The 25,271-nt window shown below is 35.0% G+C and overlaps 1 protein-coding gene across 2 annotated transcripts in view; it reads right to left on the reverse strand.

The window, feature by feature from the left end:
- Positions 1 to 24,520, reverse strand: part of LOC123556440 (alpha-2-macroglobulin-like) — a 43,755-nt gene extending 19,235 nt beyond the window's left edge. Inside the window, exons 1-19 of one of the 2 annotated variants that reach the window (XM_045347166.2) lie at positions 24,457 to 24,520; positions 23,014 to 23,100; positions 22,649 to 22,839; positions 21,946 to 21,974; positions 20,877 to 21,030; positions 18,876 to 18,946; positions 17,583 to 17,705; positions 17,189 to 17,234; positions 16,779 to 16,863; positions 14,717 to 14,822; positions 13,102 to 13,329; positions 12,011 to 12,274; positions 10,368 to 10,478; positions 8,372 to 8,434; positions 7,614 to 7,808; positions 7,239 to 7,391; positions 3,826 to 3,933; positions 3,582 to 3,639; positions 1,811 to 1,967 (exon numbers count right to left, since the gene is read on the reverse strand). In XM_045347166.2, coding sequence (XP_045203101.2) covers positions 1,811 to 1,967; positions 3,582 to 3,639; positions 3,826 to 3,933; positions 7,239 to 7,391; positions 7,614 to 7,808; positions 8,372 to 8,434; positions 10,368 to 10,478; positions 12,011 to 12,274; positions 13,102 to 13,329; positions 14,717 to 14,822; positions 16,779 to 16,863; positions 17,189 to 17,234; positions 17,583 to 17,705; positions 18,876 to 18,946; positions 20,877 to 21,030; positions 21,946 to 21,974; positions 22,649 to 22,839; positions 23,014 to 23,075 — 2,204 coding nt within the window. In that variant the 5' untranslated portion in view covers positions 23,076 to 23,100; positions 24,457 to 24,520. Of the gene's footprint in view, positions 1 to 1,404; positions 1,565 to 1,810; positions 1,968 to 3,581; positions 3,640 to 3,825; positions 3,934 to 7,238; positions 7,392 to 7,613; positions 7,809 to 8,371; positions 8,435 to 10,367; positions 10,479 to 12,010; positions 12,275 to 13,101; positions 13,330 to 14,716; positions 14,823 to 16,778; positions 16,864 to 17,188; positions 17,235 to 17,582; positions 17,706 to 18,875; positions 18,947 to 20,876; positions 21,031 to 21,945; positions 21,975 to 22,648; positions 22,840 to 23,013; positions 23,101 to 24,456 lie in introns of both variants that reach the window. The other variant, XM_045347165.2, reaches the window with a different exon arrangement.
- Positions 24,521 to 25,271: the final 751 nt, after the last annotated feature.

Here is a 25,271-nt window from a genome sequence, read left to right on the forward strand (position 1 = left end):
TTTACAAGAACTATATATGTGAGAATATTAGTCAGTTGTATTTTATGTACTCATAGTGCCCATTGTAATATCCATAGTACCCATCATGAAAAATAATCCATTAGATATGAATATCAAATGGTCCAGCGACCTAGTCCAACAATTTTATTCAGGCCAGAAAACTTCTTCATTAGTGAATCATAAAGGCAGAAATTCTTTAGTTCAAAATCAACTTATTTTCTGTGCATCACAATTCAACTTGTAACTCTATTATAATGTTGCAACTGTATATTCTAAATCAATCTACACATTTACTTCTACATACCCGGCTTAGAGCAAACAGTAGTTTACTGCTTCTTAACCCTTACCCTGCTAAATTTCTATAATGAATTATCCATTTTTCATTCTGGAGAGTACCATTAACTGTTAAAAGGGATGTTTAACAAAAAATTACTGACTGAATGGCGAACAGTACAGATCTTGATCAGACTGCACGGATGTGCAGGCTGATCATGATCTACACTGGTCGCAAAGGTAGAATCAATTGTGTCCCAGTGATAAGGGTTAATGCCAATGCAGTTAACCAATATTTTCTCTGATGTGACGATATGTTTGTTAGAATAACTTGTCAGTGATACGTGGAAGACAAGTCTAAATGACTTGTCTCCTTAGCAGACTATACACTTTGTGAAGAGACACTGAGCTTGAAACTGTAGTGGAAACAAGTTAAAAGTCTAGAAAAAATACAAGTCCCTTATTACTTAAAAATGTCAAATACAAATGAAGTGAATAAGGAAAGTTCAAACGATACAATGAATAATATATAAAAATAACTTTTGGAGATATTTAAATTAACGGTCGAGCCTTAAGATGAACGTTCTAAGCAGGGTCACACTATATACAGGTAGCCGTTAATTCAGGTTAGACTATAAAATAGAAACAAAACAAAAGACTAAGAAGACAGAATTAGGATTGCTGCTACTTGATAATATATATAGCACATAGTACTAGTTCTACCTCCTACTTTTCGTATCACGCATTTTATACCAAGTAATTATTACAAAAAGTGTAGATACTCCATGAAAACTGGTTCAGCATCATAGGTCATAGCCTCGTTCCTTGAATACTGGATCAAGGTGGCATGCAACAATTTCATTAATTGTATACTGTGTCAGAGAAAATGTATCTTTCAGAAAAAATATTCATGGGATAACAGTTTCGATTTTATCTCAGCAAACCTCGTTATGACCTATACTGTTTATTCTATTGTCGCACATCAACCACATTTAATTAATAGTGAAATACAAGAAATTTCTGCAATGGTTATTGTCGTTCACTAAAATCAGTATATATTTTCCCCAAGCGACAATAGTTCGAAGACGTTCAAACATTACATTAGACTGTACAAGTTTAAAACAAACATACACAGCTGTTTGTGATGTCCACAACCAGGTTTCTGGAAATTCCTTTCTTATTTGACCTTGAGCTTGACCTTCGGGTGAAGCAGCAGGGGCAGCGTCTTTCGCTGCAAACGCAGCTGATTGCATTCTTCCAGCACCCCCACGCGCCATCGCCCCGTACGGTACTAAAACAATTAGTTACAATTCTGTCTTGATTTACGTTATACTGATACATTTACATACCTAATCATTAGAGTGCAGAGATGCTACCAGGTGCGAGTGGAAACTAAATGTAAACAATTTGTCCTTGAATAGTCTACATACTGCCATTGACTAGTCACAAATGATAATTATTTTCTAAATTAATATGAACCTGGTAGATCTGCCCACTATAACGATTATCAATTATGGTCATGATTTCTTATAAAGACCTTGCAACAGCCGACTTCCAAATCCATGTTTCCGGAAAGTCTTTCCTTATCTGTCCGATTGCTGAGGGAGCACCAATGCCACCGGCCCCAGCCGAATCGTCCATCATATTTTCTGAAGCAAACGATGCAGTTCTGGATCTTGTGTTGGCCTGTCTCACTGACGAGCATAAACAAATGTTACTAAACTTAAAATAATTTTAAAATAGAAAAAGTGGAAACTCCACAGGTCGCTCAACACGACAAAAACGAAAATGTTGTAGGCTCGGTTTGATTGAGCCTGTTCATGGACGGTAGTGGAAGTGCATGCTACCGTCCACGCCCTCTAGCCCCGGGTTGAGCAGAACTCAACATTTAAACATGCTACAAGTACAAAAACAATCTAGAGACATCCGCAGTTTGCTAGACATCTAGATGCACTTGATGTTTCTGTTTTGATAACAGTTGGACACATCTGCGCTTTGAAATGAAGTTTGATTAGTGCCGAAACAGTCACAAATGTTTCCATCATGTTCTGGATAGAACAAGGGTGCCATAGTCACAAAATACGCCCGTCTATAGCATGTTAGAAGACAATTCGTGTCATAGGTGACCTACATATAAAATTTGGCGATAGCATGTGGAAGCATTCGCCTTTCATATGCATTTTTATCATAAAGGTCCCAGTGACCTTGACATTTTACATATTGACCTTGACCTCCAAATGGGTGTCATTGGTGACCTATTAGCTCAGTAGGTAGAGCGTCGGTCTACGGATCGCGGGGTCGTGAGTTCGATCCTCGGGCGGGGCGTATGTTCTCCGTGACTATTTGATAAACGACATTGTGTCTGCAATCATTAGTCCTCCACCTCTGATAATTCATGTGGGGAAGTTGGCATTACTTGCGAAGAACAGGTTTGTACTGGTACAGAATCCAGGAACACTGGTTAGGTTAACTGCCCGCCGTTACATGACTGAAATACTGTTGAAAAACGGCGTTAAACCCAACACAAACAAACAAACAAACATTGGTGACCTAAACTTTGAAGTCAATAGGTGGAAACATTCACCTTTCATATGCATTTTAATAAAAGAAGTCACAGTGACCTTGACATTTTACTTATTGGCCTTGACCCAAAATGAGTGTCATGGGTGACCTGCACATAATTGGTGACAATAGCTAGAAGCATTCATCTCTCACTAAAAGGCCATACAAGAAAATTTCATTCTAATATTTGACCTTTGATCTCTAAGTGTGACCTTGACCTTAAACCTAGGGACCTGGTTCTTGCGCATGACACTCCATCTCATGATGGTGAACAAATTGTGCCAAGTTACATCAAAATCCTTCCATGTCTGAAGAAGAAATGCTCCGGAAAAAGTTGTCATTCTTGTATCTGACCTCTGACCTCTAAGTGTGACCTCGACCTTAGACCTAGGGACCTGGTTCTTGTGCATGACACTCTGTCTCATGGTGGTGAACAATTGTGCCAAGTTACATCAAAATCCCTCCATGCATGAAGACGAAATGCTCAGCACAAAGTCATTCTTGTATCTGACATGCTCCGGACAAAGTTTGTGGACGCCGTCCGCCCGCCAAGGGCGTTCCCATAATACGTCCCGTCTTTCAGGCTGGTGTATAAAAAAGATTTATTCCGCTATTCACTGGAGTAAAATCGTTTTAGTTTTTAAAGTTCTCTTAACCAGATTAGCTCAAAACAAATATGTGCAGTTATGATATTAAATACTAGTTATATTTAGCAATCATTTTCAAAGATATATCATAATACATACGTCTCCATAAGTCAAATCGGTACACATCGGCATCTGTTAAAATTCTAAGCTGTGCGTTCTGAAAGAAAGAGCAAAGTAGGTGCAGGGATTATATTATTACATTTGCATACATTAAGTAAACAACCATTGTTCCCAGTTGTAATGTAAAATAGATAATAAAAATCATTTACTCCTGCTAAATTGAACGCTATGTCTATATACCATTAGCAAACCAATCACTGTGCGAATAAGCACCTCAGCTTACATCAAATATGTCGTGTACATCGTCAGCAGGGAATGACCACGGTGTGATAGGTCCCCAACCTCGAAGGATCCAAGGAGAATCACCAAATTGGTTCATCTCATCTTTCACCTGAAATCAAGAAAAGATTAATCAAAATTCCATTTTCATTGTCCTTCGGCAGCATTCCACCTTTATACAAACATTAACCTTTGAGTTATTGGATATGAAGTTATTTTCAAAAGAATAAGGCAGCAATGACGGAGGCAATACCTGAGATATATTACTTTAAAAGGCTAAGAGTCAACACTTGTTTCATCATATCAAAGAAACTATTCAATTGAATTCTCAAAACCTTTAACCTCTAAGACTTAAGATCTAAACAAGTCATGATGATCTAACAAGTACTATTGACAGGAGTTTCACAGCCTAAACGTATAACAACAAACATTTATGCCAAAATCACTTTGAATACTGCCAAGCAGAATTACAGGGGAAAAGTTTCAAAGTTTTCCATACAACCATATAAGGTAAACTAGACCCGCCCTCAAGCAGCATTGACTTGTAGGCAAAAGAAGATGGCATTTAAAAAATTTTACAGAGAGACATTCAAAGAATATCTCTGTGGAATTATTTAAAAATCGGTTTAAGAGGAGTGTGTTCTATTTTTACTTCTTTTGACTATGTTTTTACAACTGTGAACGTTATAACTCTTCTGGTAGACGGTCACCCATGAAATTGCTGCGAAACTATTTCTATATATAAACTCAATGTTTAAAGAGAATTCCTATATTTTTTTTCCTTTCATAGAATTTTTTTAAATTCACATATATGATAGGAAAATTTGTGCTGAAAACAATGAACAAATAAAAACAATAGGTCACCAGGCTTGTTTTTGTGAAAAATTGTTTTGAACACACCCACTGTTGCTGAAACTGCCAGCGATTTTTCAACATTTTCATAATTTTCTGCTTTTTTATAAATACCAACCAAAATATACATCCAGGCAGCACAATACGGCTTTTTCTTTTTACAGATTTTAATATATACTTATTTGATATCATAGTCATATTTGTAATACTCTATCCTTACAATAATGGGTACAAATGGAAAAAAAATGTTGTTTCATATTTACTTTTGTGAACTTTTTTCAATGAAAAATACCCATAGTGAAGAATATTTTTTTTTAATTTTGAAAAAACTCTTTCATAGAATTTTTTCTTTTTCTTCTTGTGTATAGATATTTGTATTGTAAGCATAAAAATGGCTAAAAATGTATGGGTCACCAGGCTAAATTTTATGTTAAGACCGCTAGAATATAACACTTGTTCGGACGGAAATGGCGCGAACCTGGCCAAATTGATTACATGTATGTCTGCTAAAAGTTAAAAAAAAGTTTTAAAAATTCTTAATTCTTTCTATAATTGAATTCTAAATAATCTGAAAGGTGATATTGTCTTATCAGTACTAAGTCGATTATCTTACATTATATGAACAACACTGTCTTTGTACTAAAATGCGATGTGAAAACACAACCACAAAAATAGCAAGATACCTGTCAGGCATGATACTTGTCAATACAACATAAACCAGTATCAACATTTGATTACTGATATAACTTATCAAAAATGTTATTTCATTCAAAATTCCTCATATTTAAGATTGTCTGTAACATGTTTCAACAAATATTGACTTCAATTCAGTTTTCCATAGAAAGTGTCGGCTGCGCAGAAAGATGCGCATAAAAAACTATAGGAATTCCCTTTAAGGAGATCTTATTTAGAGTTTGTTTTCTATTTTAGCCATATTTTTCGATGAAACGAAATAATTGGAAAAATCTCGATTAAAGGTCACCCAAGAATCATTTGTGTAAATTCTTTTAAAATCGGGTAGGCAGTTTCAGATAAAAATAAAATGTCCTTATTAACATATCAGGAAACGTTACCACAACCTCTGGGGGCCAAGTGTTTTGAAAAAAGAAAATATTGATGTGAACAATACTTGCAATGGGTCACCTTATGGGCATTCCTGTGAAGTTGTCTTTAAAGTCGGTTTTTGACCAGAAGTAAAGTTTACACTGAATAAACACATTCCTATCTGCAGCCATGTTTCTTGACGTTATGTAATAATTGGAATATGCTGGGAGAGTGTCACCCAAGGAAAATTCTATGTTACTTTTTCAAAATTAGACTAATTTTATCGGAACAGAATTTTTTTTTCTCCATTTTAGCTATGATATGTTTTTGATAAGTCAGAATAATTTGAAAACACTAAAGTAGAGGGTCGCCAAATGAATAGTTAGAAAAAAATACTTTAAAATCGGGCAAGCAGTTTTGACGCGAAGATTCTAATTTTTCCACAAAATATATATGGAGAAAATGACCAACCCATGTTTTCAAAATGATTTTTGCAGAAAGTCATTTAAGGATCATTTGTATATAATTATTTCAAATTCAGATTAGAAGGGTCTAAAAAATTCCCACAATGTAGTGAAAAATGATCAAGTCCTCTGGTCGCCATATTTTTTTACGAACGAGAATAGCTTGAACAATCTCTGTTCATGTATTTGTATCATTAGCTCCAGCAGCCCCTAAAAGAGACGAAGCGCCTCCTTTTGAATAAAATTTGGAGAGGACCTAAAATAATGATTCAGACCAAAATTAATGAAGATCCAACAAACGGTTCACGTAAAGAAGTCGTTTAAAGAGATTTCTAATTTTTGTTTATATTGCCTCTAAAGGGGCCCAGTGCCCGCATTCGAACAAAATAATGAGAAGACTTTATGTCAATGCTACTGACCAAGTTTGAAGTAGATCCATTCAGCTTTTTATAACGAGAATTCGTTTAAATGTATTTCTATGTTAAGCTCCAGTGGCCCCTGAAAGAGACTGAGTATTACTGTTTAACAAATTTGGTAGCGGACCTTATATTGATGCTACAGACAGAATTTGACAAAGAGCTATCAAGCGGTTTATAAAAAGAAATTGTTTAAAAACTAATTTTGAGCTCTTTTGGCCCCTAAAATGGTCAGGCAGATCCACTTAAATAAATTTAAGAGCGGGCCTAACCAGGATGCTAAAGACCAAGTAAAGTGTAATTCTGATCAGTAGGTTTAGAGGACAAGATGTTTATGAAAACTGTACAAGCTGGACGGTGGACGACAGATACTGGACCTTATCCTATACTCATAGCTCACCCTGAATCTTCGGTTCAGGTGAGCTAAAATGGAACCAGCGCATTTTGAGAAATTGTCCAACGTTTTCCATATAGTCATATAGAGAAGACTACCCCTGCACAGCTAAAGAAATTCCCAGTGTCTTGAAAAGAGGAGGGGGAAAATTACAAAATTAAAAAAATATAATTTACAATAAGGATCAAACTACTAGTATATGTGACGTGTCTTTCATGTCATTAATGTTGCTCTAAATAATGTTTACCCTATCTGTTGTTATATCGTTGCCCTCAGCCAGCAGTTTGACACTTTGGTCTACGGCAAGAACATTGACCAACGAATCCGCATCAGCTGTTACTCTCAGATCCACCAAAGCTTTCGGTTTTTGTGGAGATGGCTGGACGAACCGTATCGTGACCTTTCAATGAGAAAAATAAAATATAAGTGCTTATACATTCATTTTTATACATTTTCTGTATCATTTATGATGTACCTATCTTGCTAGTAAACAGATATTTTAAGGAGAAATCAAAATTACGTTTTCAAACATATTTATTGAAAATGATTAGCTAACAGGTCGGATAGTACTGCCCGTACGTATTCTCACTTTTATAAATAATGAAGTTAATATTTCCATTACCTTATTTTCGAATATTTCCTCAACAGCAAAGTTTAATCCATCAGCTACCACTTCATCGTCCTTTTTAACGTAGTATACAACAAACCGTGCTGTTGGTGTCATAGCACGTGTCAGAGTAAACTGAACTTCGCCTACACTGGGCTTCCCACCAATAATGACAGTCCCACTTTCAACTAACTGGCCTCTTGATAACACCTGGTAAATAGTTACAGCTATAAGGTAATACTGTGACAATGAAACAATGAGAAATTATGGTAAGATACAACAAAAGGAATAAACAAAATATCATTGTCGTATACTGATAACTTGACAAACATTGACATTTCTGAAGGGAATTTCAATGAACGTAGTCTATATGTTGTAAGGCTACCATTACCATTAATTTTGTAAATATTTTGCAAAATTTTAATTTAGTAATACAATTTTTTTTTAATTTAATAGCTATTTAAAGACTCGTCGAGCCCTTAAGGGTGTTTCCCTTGATGCTCTGTTTTCTGCAAAGTCTTTGACTACATGCGGTTTTTTTCAATGTTGTCTTTTTATATAAATTTACAATTTACATCCCACGCCTTCTGTTGCCACTGTACTTGTTAGGGACTCGTCTAGCGGTTTGGGGGTAAAGGTGAGGTTAGTTGCGCACCATAAACCGGTTTTAGCTCACTTATAAACTCATAAAGAGGCAAATAGATTAAATGGGTCCCAAATACCAAGGTGGAGGAGGATTAACTTTTTTATAAGACGTAACACAATATACATACCACCCATTTTGCTGTTGCCAGTTTAATATTGCTTTTGACTTCAATGGTTACAATATCTCCAATCTGCAAACAAAACATCGTTAAGGTAATTCATCAAGTTATTATCATATCATTTTGCAACGCTGCAGAAGTTGATTTATCGAAACATGCTTTGTAAAATTAGCGTAAATGCTCGCGTTTTTTTTTATTTATTTTTTTTTTTTTTTGCTTTTAGTGTTCATAAGATTATTAAACAGAAACCCGCGAAATTCATGTATTTTATCTCTTTTTACTTCTGCAGTAAATTTATATTGTAATATACATACCTTCATATTATCAAGTGGACTGTCAAAAGTATCGTGTTTACTAATGAGACAGTTACCCACGAATAATAACCAACGCCACGTGCACCTACTAGGCAGCTCGCACATTAGCAGTTTTTCATGTGGTCAAACAAAATATATCGCTTTTCAACTATTCTGCTACTTGAATCGAGCCTAAATCTGCACATAATGGTATCCACCTCGTTCGTACCCGAGACGAACGTTACTACCTTTTTTTACCAAATGTACGGATAAAATATGTGTCTGAATTTAGACGCCTTAGACACCTATTCAATACGAGGATAATTCAGGAAATTTTGAATCTAACTTTCACAAGTACAAGCACGTTTTTTTCATGGACTTTTAGGGGTTTCAATAGCCATTTACATTGGACACTTCAACAAATTTGGTTCAGATACAGCTGAGATACAAGTGGTTTTAAATTTAACACACCACACTCGTTTACACTGGTGTTATTTTATCGTAAGCCTGGAGGCTCCAGGTAGGAAGAAAATTAGGTCCTACATAAAGATACGTTCTCTGAATATACCAACCACGCAGATTCTGCAAGCCCTTGAAACTGTTTACGGTGATTCATCCCCATCCAAAGTCACTGTTTATAGGTGGTGGAGGTATTGAAAGGGGGAGAATCTACAGACAAAGATCTACCTCATGTAGGGTGTCTTAAACGTCAGCATCCTCTCATAATATTATTGCTGTGGCAGAAATTGCAGCAGAAGAGTTGAGATATACAGTATCCCAAATAGCTACATCAGTGGGCATGTCTAAACACTTGAAATTATAGAAGGTGTATGCAAAGTGGGTACCCAAACTTGATCATAAAGCAAAAAGCCCAAGAGGTGCAATGTTGCAACGAACTTCACACAAGGTGTAAGACGGATAAAACAACATACAGTGGCTTAGGAAAGTGCAAGAACGACCAGTAGTTGCAAAAAGAACTCGACGTGGCAAATGGGTTCTTTACATAATTTTCTTCAATTCCAGAGACCCTTTTGTGCAAATATCCAGGGCATCCGGCATATCTATTATTGGAATGTTTTGCAGGGACATGTTTCTCAAATCAGTCAGAAAACATTATGTTTAAGCTCGGTTACAAACTGGTTTACAGGACAACTTCCTTATTCATGATAACACATCTGCACAAGAGCAATATTGAACAGAAGTATCTGCAGGACCAACAGATCGAGCAATTGCCGCATCATACATATTAACCTGACCTAAACCCTTTTATGTTTTTTCTCTTTCCTTTGCTGAAAAATGGCTGACTGACTACTCTGCGGCTTTCAGGTTATGGAAAGCACGGATGGAAAAGTGCGTTTCTGTCAAGGGTGAATATTCTTAGGGACCGGTGTAAGCAGTATACTTTAACACAGGATTTTCTATATCTTATATGGACAGTCTCAAAATTTTCTGAATTCCTGTCGTAAAGAATAAAACTTACACATACGTGTGCCCGTAAAAATATGGAATAGCAAACTTTCTTATATAATGTTGATTAGAGTGACAATTTGCTGTTACAGTCCTAAGGATACAATACTGACTTATGATACAGTGCTGAGGACACAGATGGAGGGCTATATCATGAACATTAATCTTTTTCATCTTTTAAAGAGCTGTATGTGTCAATATTGCTTAAAGACATAGACATTACTGTGTTTAAGTGTTTTTCTTACCTTTAATGGATTAGCAGTTACATTATTCCGAATTTCACTTCTAAAAAACGAATTTGTTGGAGACCTAAATCTTCTGACTTCCTTGTACGTCGTTACTCCAGAATACTCGGCCTACAGAAACAAATATATGTTTGATAATTTACATTTACAAAATAATTATTGTAGGTGAAAATATGTCTATAGAAACGTAGGAATGATAATGTCATTTTTACGGTAATGTGTTTTATTTTCATTTTTCAAAAATGAAAACCCCAAAGACAAATTTTGTCGTTGACACTTTTTCTAACTCCATAAATAACCTAATTCTGCAATTTCTAAAGTAGCGCTTGAACAGGTGTCTTTTTCCCAGCCTACCGACGATGAGTTTTAAAGACATATTTTGGTAATTGTTTTCGCAAAATCATCGTTTTAGTATGGACTGATTTGGAGTAAATCTTAAGATTCCTACCAAGAAAACATTGTAATTAGTAATGTTTGTCAAGTTTGGAAAGTCGGAAACCCAATATTTTGGTGTGTTTAGCAATTTAAATTAAAGTTATAATATTAGTTTTTTCTTTAAAATTATATCAAAGACCTGTCATTATTTTTATCAAATGGTAGCTTTTTACTGGATCTAACGGTTTTTTTTAAAAATCTTTTAAACATAATAATGTGCAAATTCACACTAATCACGGGACGAAATTATCTTTAGCTATTGTATTTTATTATAAAAGTAAGAGCATTTTGGCAAATTTTTGTTTATAGTTGGACATGTTCACAGTTTTAAGAATTGGAAATAAACAATAGAATTAGAAGGACCCCAAGGATCTATATTTTGATCGTTTCTTTTCTCATTGGTCTACAAATAAGTAAGAATTTTCTTCATAATATCACTGTAGATTCTGTATGTCTATTAAGTTGATAAAACTTCTTTTTCAGTTAAACTAAGCTTACTGTTTTTACATCTAACATGTATTTTCAAGGAAAACAGTGGAGTATAGACGGATTTATACAATAGTTGTGCTACATAGGCTCTCCTTTTCAGAGGCAGATAGGTAGTCTTCGTACAACCGCTAATACAAACTTAAATTTAATTCTGACAGTGTTATTTACGTTTATTTCATTTAATTCAAAGTGATTACACTGATTTGCTGGCAATATATATATATATATATATATATATATATATATATATATATATATATATTGAAAATAGTGGTTCTGGATCAAGATGTACGAGAAATCGAAGACCATTCGAAGAATTTTAGAGCTGGAAGATAGGCAGTCATTGTATAAAAAAAATATAAACGGGTTATAAATATTACAGATTGGGTTGACACAACTCTTATTTCTGCCAGTGAAGTTATGGGTGGAATAGGACATGCATTTCCATTAATGCTACTGTTAGAAATTGCTGCAGTGGTTTGTGGTGCAGCAGAGGTATGTGTTCAGTTTCTCAGAAAACGACTACACACAAAAGCAAAAAAGCATGATGAAATTAAAATAGTTGCAGAGAGCGAAGGCTCTAGCTTTCTTTATAAACATCTACCGAACATAGGCTTACTTAATCGAAACTATTTCGATCTACCTATCTTTTAAGTTATATAACAACCACAACATGAAGTTTGATGAAAAACGACCAACTATCAAAACTATAGTTTTACCTCAATTGTAAATGTTGCTGTGTGTTGAGGAATTTGTAACTCAAATTTAACAGTTCCGTCTGGAGCGATTGTGTAAAACTTCGTTGTTTTCAAGATCACCTCGCCGCCAATGAATGGGGATACAACTGTATAATTGTCGAATGTGACACGGTCTGGAAAGGTTACGGTACATTTTTGGTCTGTGAAGTAGGAGACTGTAATCTTAAGTTTGCCGCCGCCTGCTGTCAGTTCCGGGGGACTGTCATCCTGTTGCAAGACCCTCACCTACAGAGGAGGAATACAGAAGGTTATTTCAATTTAATAGGCCTATATTCTTTTTATAGTTACGACGTTCAGTGATTGAATAAATACAGGATATTACATGAGCGTATTTTCGTCTTGAATTCATTAAATGAGTTGAATGAAATAACAAAAATGCGAGCGGGCATTTGATCCATGATATTCAATGAGTTTGATGAATTCAATGTGAAAAGACAAATGTTTTATTCTTTTTTATCACATGCAAGATTTTCGTGCTGAAACATCAAAATTTCTTCTCTCTTTACCTTTTTAGACATAGTCTATTCGATCAACGTCTCTTATAGTGTAATACATAAATAATGTTTGTTTTTTTTTCTTTACTCCAACAACGTCAATGTTACAAAAATAGAATCTTACATATGTGCTTGTCCACACTGAATATATTGAACAAGTCAAATAAAAATGACAACATACTCAACAGTGCATTTATTCTAAGACTTTCATTCAACTCGTTTGTCGAATTCAGCATGAAAACATATCTTAGAAACTAACAGCGATAGAAAATAACTATTTAAGTGTCAACAGTTTTGATCAATCAAATATGTTTGCCGATATTCTTAAGACAACAGTTGATTCTTTACTATGCTAAAGCTATAATTATCTGGTAATAAATACTGTAATGACACCTTATACATTAATTTTCTGTAAGTGATAATATTTTTTTTTACTGTGTAGTGAAATCATAATCGCTGCAATTTCATATACCCCGATGCCTCAAATTAATGTAAACCAACACATGTATATCATGCAAACATATACATTTTTTCAACAGTATTGTTTAAAAAACTTACCAAAACTTTGTAAGGCCCGAATACAGATTTGAAGTTGTTTGGCATATTGGGGAAGAATTCGATTTTATAAGGGTTTCTATAGTAACGTATTTCTCCTTCGCCTTCTAACGTGCTTCCTGTGATTGTTTCCGTTACATTAGCGTGGACACGGAATGTCTCGTAGTCGATGTTCCGTGTAATTCTTTCCAATAAAGCCATTGGTACACTGAAGGAACTTTCACCATTTACCTACCCAAACGTTCATGTATATATTAATATAGAGCATTAACAGAGCATTAAAAAGCATTGTCTATGTCAATGGCACTGTTACGGCTGATCTATCAATGTGAAAAACTAATAATGGCGACTGCCACAGTTTTGAAACGAAGAGAAAACAAATTATCTTTCCTGTCGTATAAGATAGTGTGCAGTATAGACAGCAGCGCTTTACTAACAATGTCACAATTTGTACATCTGATAGATCTGTTGTTAGTATAAAATAAAAATTTATGTGACTCTAAATATAAGCATCGTATTTTCCATTCCGAACATCGGTTACATACCTGTTAGAAGAATACTATCACAACATACTTTACAGATATATTATGCCCAAATTTCATATTTACATATTTAAGAGTACGAAAATTAACAAAAGTATGAAACAAAAATATAATACCACTAAAATATGCAAGATGTTACCGAAAGACATGTGCAACTACTAGATATGATATTTAAATTGGATTGCAGCTCTACGTACGCATTGAGTCTTATATGTAGCTAATTGAATACTTTGATAGACATGTTCTTTTTAGATCAATATCTTAGTATAAAATATTTTAGTGAAAAATGAGCATGGAGTATCTTTAAAACAAAATGACAGATGTTCCACCTGAAAGTAACATTTTACGAATTAACAAACATTATAACATGGCTAGATTTGACTGCCAGTTAAACAAAGAAAAAATTCAAGCTCTGTATATTTAAGAAATAATTTATAGCAAAACGGTGTTTTGACACTATTTATAGACGATGGGCGTTTATACGGGCTGAAATGATTTCGTACGACGTATAGCCGCTCAAGTGTATAGATAGTGTTCAAACACGGTTTTGCTATAGATTATTTCTATTCTAATATATCTTTTATGTTAAGATTTAGATAAAATATGACAGAACTGTTTATTGGCGTATGTATGGTGGTCACGCTCCTTTGTTTATACACGCCAAGACCGGAAATGGTAATACGTCTTGCGGAATAGTTCTATTAGGGCGCAAATGGTGGCGAATTTTTCTGTCCAGCTAATAATAAACTCCGTGTGTGTGTAAATTAATTAATACAGTCATGATATGTGACATTTCGCTTTAAACATGTTTTTGAGTAAAACATTTGATCAAATTTGATTTCAATTTTGGTGTAACAATGTCTGTAAACTATATACAGTGGCAGGAAAAGAAAAAGGCTGGGGATCTTGGTCATGCTTGCAACATTTCATCTTGTTATTATAGTGAATATATGAACCAAATTATTTGAAATTCAATCCATGCCTGAAATAAACGTTCTGACATGCAGGTAGTACGCAAATCCGCTACATTTGGGCTTTTTATCAAGTACGGAACTTTTTGAATAGAATGAACTAACCAGTGTCAAATCTGTTCTAACCGCCTTAGCATTGAAGAAACCTGCTCCGTACCGTTTACTTATTGTGAGAACGACGCTGCCACCTACTGCATCCCCAAATGTATACCTGTAGATATATTTGTTCCATAATAAGTTAAACGAGGACAGATATTGTACAATATAGACATATTTGAAAGCACCTGTCTGCAAAGGTTTCACAACGGCGATCTAAACTGTACATAAATACAAATCATAGCAATACTCAGTAATTGTTTTACTCTGTGATACACGTATTTCCCGTCCGAAACGCTACCTTGAATCCAGCAACTGCTGTATCACACGGACCACTCACTCTATTCTACGGACTCCCGACTATACTGCTCACTATGTGCCACGGATCGCTAAAAGTATCTCACTGATTGCTCACTGTATCAAATTGATTCCTCTGGGTTCCACGGATCTCTCAGTGTACTTTAATGCCTGCTCATTAGATTGTTCGCCGTATCTCATAGATTGCTCACTGTACCCCACGAAGTGATCACATTACTCATCATTCTGCTCACTGCACCCAATGGATTGCTCACTGTGTCCCACGGATGGCTCACTGTACCACAAGGATTACTCGCTAGATTGCTCACTGTACCTCAAGGATTGATCTCTAGATTGTTCACTTTACCCCAAGGATTACCCACTAGATTGTTCACTTTACCCCAAGGATTACCCACTAGATTGCTCACTTTACCCCAAGGATTACTCACTAGATTGCTCACTTTACCCCAAGGATTACCCACTAGATTGCTCACTTTACCCCAAGGATTACTCACTAGATTGCTCACTTTACCACAATAATTGCCCACTAGATTGCTCAATGTACCCTATGGATGGCTCCCTGTACCTCAAGGATTGCTCACTAGAGTGCCTAATGTACCCATTGGATTTTTCTTTACATTGCTCATTCTACCAGACGGACTGCACACTGTACCAGACGGAGAAGAATTGACACTGTACCCCATGGATTGCTCACTTTACCCCATGTATAGCTCACTGTACCACATACATTTCTTATTTTACAACATGAATTGCTACATTGCTCACTGTATCTCACGGATTGCTTGCTGTGTCCCACAAATTTCTCACTGTATCCAACCTCTTTGCACCCTATGTGTTGCTCATTTCTCACTACATTGCTTACTGTAACAGATAGACTGCTCACTGTACCAAACCGGATGCTCACTGCGCCACTTGGATTGCTCACTGTACTCACAAAGATTTGTCCCTGTATCCTAGCGGCTTACTAACTTGATTTCTCACTGTATCCATCAGACTGCTCAAAGTGCACCACGAATTTCTCAAAATATCCCACAGATTGCTTATTTTACACCAAGGATTGCTCACTGAACCACACGAATAACTCAATATATTCCACGGATTGCTTGCTCACTGTAACACACAGAAATCTTCTTCTTACTGTACCTAACGGACTGCTCACTGTATCCGTACGAATTCCTCAATGTACCACAAGGATTGCTCCATGTATGTGTCCCACAGGTTACTGACCATATGAAATAGTCTGCTCACTAAACTGTTCACTGTATTCCAAGGATTGCTCACTGTACCCTATGGACAACTTACTGTATCCTATCAATTGCTCACTTTAAACTTATAAATTACTGTGTCGCTTCTGTTATAAATATACACTTGATTGAATTGAAATACACTTTGTATATTAGCTTGCAACCGTTGCATAGAAAGTAAATTTGCGTATTAAAATTTGACATATAATATGAAACAATATCATAACAAAGATGTTTTTCTTCTTTTGTATTGGTCATAAAAAACTCTTCCGAAATAAAAATTATTACATATACATCCTAATGATCACACGAAGATGCTTATTATTTCGTACCTGCCATCCTGTGAAAACAAATGTAAATGGTTGGACAAGAAACAGTTCCGTTAAAAAAAGTAATAGAAAAAGAACTTCCGAATTATTTTGTAAAATTGTTCAGTTCAGAGTTTTTAAGAGCAAACATTACACAGCTGCTTTCAGAAGCTAAATAAGCATGGTTTAACAAGTGCTTACGCTGCTTTCACCGTTCCTTTTAGGTAGGCATCTGTCTTCTTTCCGTAAGGATCTAGCTCAACAGTGACTTCAAACTTTGGCAGCACTGAAAGTTAAAAGATAAGTAAATCAAAGAAAATACAATACGATGTGCACGTGCAATGATGCGCGGAAATAAAGACAGCAATGAAATAAATTGCTATTTTTTAAACATTTATTTCAGTTGAAGCTTAACATTATATACATGATAATATCTGACCCTAACCCTTAACCTTTGGGCTACCTTGCCTTGGCAAAAGGATGTCTACCCTTTATGAATGACTGGGAAAGGGACAGCAGTTAAAAAGGTATAGTGAAAGTTAAGACTGACCCTAAAAGCAACGAGACGGTAATATACTTCGCTGATTTTACCAAACAAAGACTTGACTTACCATATTCTTTCACTTCAAAATTGTAGCCTTCTTTCTCATCGGTCTCCTATAAAGTGAAATGTATAATGAACTTACGATATAATGAACTTCCGCTTAAGCCGGTGCTGGGGGCGTGAGGGATGTTGTACATTTCATTACCTCTCGTGGACAGACTTAATCAAACCGAGTCTGCTATTCTTCTTTTTTGGTTGCACTCTATGCTTGCAAGGGATCTGTCTACGGATTTTATTACGAGATAAAACGTACAAGGCGGACCAGCACATAACAAGCTACGCTGGGTAATACCTGCAAACTTGCTTAGATATCTAGAAGATGTAAATCATAACAACAACTTTTAATATTGTATTTGATGTAATGATGTATTCACAAACTAATCAATAACAAAAGTTCTTACGTTTGCATGGACGTTGATTCGCCATCTTCCTATCGGCGGTAGTTTTGACAATTGAAGGGAACCCTCAAAACCAAGTTTTTCCTTTACACCCATGTGTTCGGCTATTTTATTACCTTTTGGGTCCTATGAAGGGATAAAACAGAAATGTTGTAGAAATTAAGTTTGATATAGACAAAATAAATTACAGATGTTTTAATGTAAAGGTAAACAGGACCTTTTATAACACCGACATTTCGACCAAATGGTCAACTTTTACCAAGGTACCAAAGTTCTCCTCCAATATTATTACATAAGATTGTTAATATCTTAAAAGCAGAGTGGCCGAAGTCAAACATCAAACCTCAAAACCGACTGTAACTCAGTTCAGTGAACGCACTTGAAACTGGTAGGTAGAACTCCTAGATTATATAGGTGATTCTCCAATTCATTTCCCTTTTGAAAAAAATCCCTGCAAGTCACCTCATTTATGAATCGTTATTCGGCAGGGAACTTAATTAGGGCATATCATGTGGAAGTAAATGTTAGCATATACATAGAAAGAATACTGAAAGTAATGAATGTTGTTATGTAGCCTTAATATATAAATATCAAATGGCCGTAGCTCAGAGAAAACTCATTCCACAAACAAGAGGGCCAAAGTGGTCTTTAATCGCTCTACTGACACTTGAATATATGTATGACACACTGAATCACGAAATGTAACAATTATGTTAGTACAAAAGACATAAAACAAGTCAATTGTCACTATATTAACAAATACGAGAGAAGACATGATTACAGTGATGCAACGGACCAAGTTTAGTGAAGATCCACCAAGCGGTTAGAGGGACACTCTATGTAGTGGACATTACAAACATGTTGCAGATCAAGTTAGATAAAGATAAATCAAGAGGTCATGTGAACAAAAATCGTTTGAAGGTAATTCTGATTTTAGCTCTAGTTGACCCTTAAAGGTATCGAGTGTCCCAATCTGTATAAATTTGGAAGAGGACCTTATAATGGCGTAACAGGCCAAATTTGATAAAGATCAATCAAGCTTTCCGTGAGAAGAAGTCGTTTATGAGAATTTTTAACTCTAGAAGCTCCTTAAAAATCGACAGCCCCCTTTTAAAAGTCAAAAGAAGACCTTGTCAGAAAATTACATACTATGTCTGATGTAATTCTGACCCTGTAGTTTCCTAGGACAAAATGTTTAAGTTAAGATGTTGACGACGGACGATGGACGCCAGACCACATCATGAAAAAAGAAATTTAGGTGAGCTAAAAGCACACTAATATGTAAATAAAACTTACCAAAATCTCTATGTTCATCAATGGATCTATCATACTTAATTTGCTATCTACGGCAAAAACTCGGTACTGAACTGAAATGTTGAAAAACAGAAATTGCCACTAAAAGGCTTGAAATTTTATGTTATAACCAGATGAAACAGCTATCCAAATACATTGCATGCATTATTACATGGCAAGGAAAGCTCTGTCTTCAATAGTGCATATAACTTTAAACAATAAAGTCGTAAAGGGAGGTAATAAAAAAACAGTGTATTCAATAAAATATTCTTCCTTGTAAATCAATATTCAAACCTTTGACAAATACTACAGAAAACAATTACTGAAAATAGGATTTAATAAGAAATTAACACATTTCAGATTCAAAATAAAAATGTGGTAGCAACCTTATAAAGAAAGGCAGTATGAAACTAATCAGTACGTCGGCATGTAAGTCTTTACACATAAGCGGATACTTCTATTCCTCGATCTCAGTTAAAATGTTTTGTATAATTGTCTCTTCTTGAGAGGTATGGATATTTTTCATGAACTACATTCTTGATGTTTTACTCACGAAAGACGCCATTTTGTCTTAAAACTGGATATAAAACATTTCATCACGTTATTCTTAAAAAAGCGGAGCGGACACAGTGAACGAGTAGTCCGATGGTCCAGCAGTAACAATGCCTAAGAAACCAGGAGTCGTGAGTTCGAGTCCCAGCATTTCCAGCTAAAGTTACCAACATTTGGGCTGAGAGTCCCGTAAAGAGGGTGATTCACCTGGCATCTAATAGAACCATGCATACTTCTGGACGTGGAGCGTCTTCTGTTTCTTGCATGCACTACCCCCACCCCTACCCCACTCCGACTACCATAACCGTCTTCTGGAGAAGTCGCCTATATGGGTAGGTTCCCAATGGCGACTGTGAATAATCTCAGACACAAAACACATGTGATATTGCGACAATTCAATGTCGCCCAACAGAACTGACCTTTGAAATGATCACTGGAACTGATACATTACTCGGATATGTCTGATATCTCTATGGCTAAATACGTTTTACATATTAATGTAAATGATCACTCGATAAATGTTGGCTATTGAGTACAAACACAAGGGTTGATCTAGAAGTAATTCTAACACAACCAATAAGCAAAAAGGACTAAAACTATTTGTGTTATTATGCAGTACAATCATATTTGTACATCACAATTATTAGTCAAAGCGGCGTTTTGAAAACGAAAACCTCACAAAATAGGCAAAAAAAGATAAAAGTCACCAAAGAGGCAGATAAAAGTCGTTGATATCGTGTAAGAATCGAAAAATAAACATCTCAAACAGAGCTTTTTCTTTAATAAACTCATTGTTTATTATTTATAAAATTATGTGTATTGCATTAAAATTCGTTCGCATCTTAAACAACCTATCTTATTCATGATCGATTTACAATAATTCCCCAAAATAAAGGCGTCATTAAAATATACATGAGCCGTGCCATGGGAAAACCAACATAGTGGGTGTGCGACCAGCATGGATCCAGACCAGCCTGCGCATCCGCGCAGTCTGGTCAGGCTCCATGCTGTTCGCTTTTAAAGCCTATTGGAATTGGAGAAACTGTTAGCGAACAGCATGAATCCTGACCAGACTGCGCGGATGCGCAGGCTGGTCTGGATCCATGCTGGTCGCACACCCACTATGTTTGTTTTTCCCATGGCACGGCTCACATGTATTATACTTATGGAAATATAAAATATACGGAAATAAGGAATGCCGCATATCATACATATTAACTAGCGTACGTTATCTCTGCACGACAGAAAGATGTTACTTTGCGTCAATAAAAACAATGTTAATTGTTAAAAACTTCCTTTGCTGACCTTAGACTGTCTGCTTGAAATACTGCCATGGTAGCAATAGTATTGTTCAAATGTGTTCACGCATTTGTTACATTTCTGTACATTTAAGCTGATTCTGTCAAACATTTATCGTTATGAATGAAAAAAAAAAGTAGGTGAAAGAAGTACCAGTTTCTCCGGGTTTATACATGGCTTTGTCAGTTTGTACAAAGATAGCCAGAGATTTTGGCCTGCCGTATACTGACGTAGAGTTGTGGAATGACACAGGACCGCTGCCAGATACATTCAAGTTATAACTTCCCCATGATATGTCGAGAGGAATCTGAAATTAGACATAACATCGTGATTACAGTCATTGCATCCTTTTTAATGTATACGTAATTATCAATTATCTCCTATGATCACCATATGATCAGAGGAAAACAACGAATTTCCAGACACTGCTGATGACAAGGAAGCAATTATCTTTGTAGTTTGGAATATTTAAGGTCTCCTATCTAAAATGATTGCACTGACGTTTTAAATTACATGAATCAGTACGATGATATTGATTTACGTGAAACTTGGACATCTTCGCGGCAGAAAACTATGAATATATCAATTGCAACAACAACAACAAAAACTTAACTGAGGAATTTTATGGTTTAAAGGCCCATTTTCTATTTTTGACCTTGCTGCGATTTTCTGTAAGGCATATATTTCTTACGAAGAGTCTTGGGTGTACCCATTTAGTCTAAAACAGTACAGATTCTTTCTTGGCAAAGGAATCGCTCTAGATGTTCACTTTTCGTGCAATAGTATTATTTATTCTCTATTCAGCTGAAGTATGGGGCAATATAGTTCAGGAGTAGTAAATTAAGTTATAACAAATCTTGCAAAATTACATTTGGTATAAGGTCACAAACTACGCAGTCTTCGGTGAGTAAGGTTACCCGCCCAGTTCTTAAACAGTATACCAAAATCAAATGTACCAAACTGTATCTCTCATGTACAATGAATTGTCCTTTAAATATGTTAGTGCATGTCAGTATTCAAAATAAGGTTCAACTGATTCAGGCTTCAGTGCTCTATGATTTATTTTTCAAACATGTCATTTTTTTCTCACTGTAAGCAATGTATTCAATATGCTGGCATACCACCATTTGTGATGTGACTAAACTGTAGATTAAACTTATGCCTTTCGACTTGAACGCGGCATAAAGAGATTTTAATTCACCTTTAGATGACATGTACTTACCGGTAGACGGATAATAGCATCAGAACCACCTGTAAAATAAACTTATTATTAAGTTTATTACACGTAACTGACAACTTCATTCGTCAAGGAGACAGAGCGCTAAAATGATCGTGTACGACACGCAACATATCATTGCAACATAACGAATTACTGTCCTTGTGAGTTCAAAAATGACAAGTTCAGTAGGTCAGTGAGTAGAGTATACCTGTATTAACCGACAAATATTCTGAATACTTCAGATGTCCTTACATGAATTATTGTTTTACAAAAATAAAAAAGTGTACGGTTTCCATTCTTTTACTGTTCTATTCCCGACGCATACAAATTTATGAAACAAGCCTAGGTTTCACGGAAACTTATGGTGTATTTCGTAAAAGCAACTATAAAAAGCACAATATTAAATACACTGTAAATTTGAACAACCTGAAAGAAAGAATTACATTTTATCTTAAATTGACAATTTAAAAAATGGCTTATTCATAAACAATCTAAAGTCCTTATTTTTCTATTTTAAAATTTTGTATGTCGTTGGAAAAAATAAAACAACTACAAAAATTCTATTAATATTTCTGGTGCGAGTTTATATGAACTTAACCGACGGATTACTGCTTGAATAAGGGGGTAAACCTTGGCATTCTCAGCATGCAGTGGTTTTCCATTTTATATACAGATAAAGTAAATATTGCATGTCTTAACAAATTACCTTTCGTAATGATTACAAACGCTTCTGAAAGAACTGTCTCTGTTTCTTTCCCATCACGCGTGCGCTTATTTTGAATGAGTTTCGCTGTCACCCTTTCTCCTAATACAGGTTTTGAAAAGTGCACCGGGATCGATAAATCCATTCCTGGGCGTATATTCCGCGGAACAAGAACCATATATGTGTACGTTGACCTGTAAGAAATGAAAAATAATTACCCTGCAATTTCAATAAAGAAATCATAATATTATTACTTAGAAGTATAACAAAAAAATCTTGGCAATGTAACTATCAAATCTATTTCGATCTGAATAATTCATTAAATGCTTACCTGAATGTAAGATAAATTGAGAAAAGTAAAATCTTACTTCTTCTGGCTTTGTACGAGTGGCATAACCAACAGAAGAAGACTTGTTGCCTGTAGCAACATTTTGCTAATCTCACAGTGGAAGTTTCTGAAACAGTAGAAACAATGAAAGATATAGTTGACGTAGTGTGAAAGGCCGGTTGCCAAATGCTAAATGACAAAAATAGTTCATGCAAAATGCTATTTGCAAAATGCTGAAAGCTAACTGTTAATTGAGGAATGCGAAACAGTAAATGCTAAATGCTTATTGCTGAGTGCTTATGAAAACAAAGAGCTGAATGTATCAGTGTCTTTGTCTCTATTAAAACCTTTAAAAAAAAAAAAAAAAATTTCGGTTATTCTGTTGATAAACGGAAACTATATACAAATGTATATCTTAAAGAAGTTAAGGATATTTAAAATGGGGAATCAACTAAGTTAAAGTTAACGTATTGCAACCATATTCTTTGATATCATCTACATTTTAACAATGATTTACGACAGGTTTTAACACAAGCTTTACCGCGGTCGAAAATAATAAAAAAAATGAACTGCTGAAAATCTGAATTATAGATTATATACAATGTTAATCGCTTAATTTGAAGAACACCATCTATGAATTTGAGGCACTTCCAGTAAATGATTTGCTCACGAACATTTAACGTGGTTTCTTTTTCATTAAGTGATTGCACTTCATTGTCGGTCTTGTATATAAACAAAGAAGAACGAAAGCAAAACTGTACCCGGTGCTAAAATTGCGGCACAGGAGACAGAATTGTGCACATTTTTTTGTGTGCATTGCAAAACGATATTCGATTTTGTTCACTGTTGTTTAATTTATAAATGTAACATTTAATTATTATAGGCAATAAATATATTACAATTTTATAGCTTTCTTATTGGATATGATATCCAGTATTTTCGCAGAACATGAGGTATTATATCTAAATTCTAAACGGTTGAAAAGGATGTTTACATGAGGTTTTCTACGCCGGCCGACGTTATGGTGCTACGTGATTAGAAAACAAACAGGTTAATTAAAAAAAAGAAAGATGACAAATAACAAAAAGAACCTGGTTCAACAACAAATGCAGTGTCAAACATTAGAGATACCATCTAACCATGACAATATTGGAAACAAGCGTTCTTGTAACACATCATGTCATCAATATATCTGTACATATAATGTTCTATATTATTTAATTATATAAGATGCAATTTCATTTTTCTTGATTATCAGTAAATAATAGATTTTCCAAAGTCGTTTTCACCTTTAAAATGTAGAACAGTCTATGCATGGTCATTTTAGGTGCACTTCAATATTTTCTTAGAAAATAAATCAAAGCTACCACTAAACAAAAAATAAATTTCGAAATAAAAGTTTTTAGAAAGTTTTTAAAGCCCGTAACTAAAAATGTATGTAAAAAAAGAACAGAAAAGAATATTACTTATTGAAATATTATACCTCTTATATTTCTAAATCCTTCAACAACTTAAAGCTGGATTTAGCAGTCGCTACTTATTTATACTGAATACCTTTATATGAACCCGAACGTAACCGCAAACACGAAAACAACAAAAAATAGTTATTTATCGCTTCTGTCATTATTGTCTAAATGATGCAAACTCTGCATTATTTCACAATAAGGCCAGCGAAATAAATTTAAATTTTCTGGTCTCATTTTGTATTCGTCTTTTAACTCTGACAATGAGTATTAAAAGTTATACATGCATGGGAGAAAATTGCAATGATGAATAAATTCATGACTTGTGTAAAGCTGCCTGTCTTATTTCATGTGCTTGGTCCTATAGAGTATATCGGAGAAACTCCTTTGAATTTTCAAGACGTGCATTTTAACATGTAAACAGAATAATCTGCTTTTAAGTTGTTTGGGTTGATTTTTTACACTTTAATTTTCGCAAGGAAAACTTCATCAAAGTTTTAAACTTTACACTTACGCATTCATCATTATCCGATGTATAAAACACATCATATTTTTTGCCTAACCCATAAAGCATGTGCAAGTTATATATCCTTTTTCTAGAGCGCCCATGCTAAATATCAAGGCCGTTGCAATTGAAAACAATTGATCTATCAAATATTTATGTAATCTGCAAATTAAGATAAATAAACCGTGATATCTACGTTTTTCCTTCCAAATGGCGGCTTAATTCTACGACCTTGCTCCCGTTTACATCAATTTTATACAAGTTATCTGCTTAGAGTATGCCACGAGCCTGTCTATCTAGATTGCATCCTGAGGTCGTTGGCACATGATT

Source organism: Mercenaria mercenaria, chromosome 5, assembly GCF_021730395.1.
Source record: "Mercenaria mercenaria strain notata chromosome 5, MADL_Memer_1, whole genome shotgun sequence".
NCBI lineage: Eukaryota > Metazoa > Mollusca > Bivalvia > Venerida > Veneridae > Mercenaria > Mercenaria mercenaria.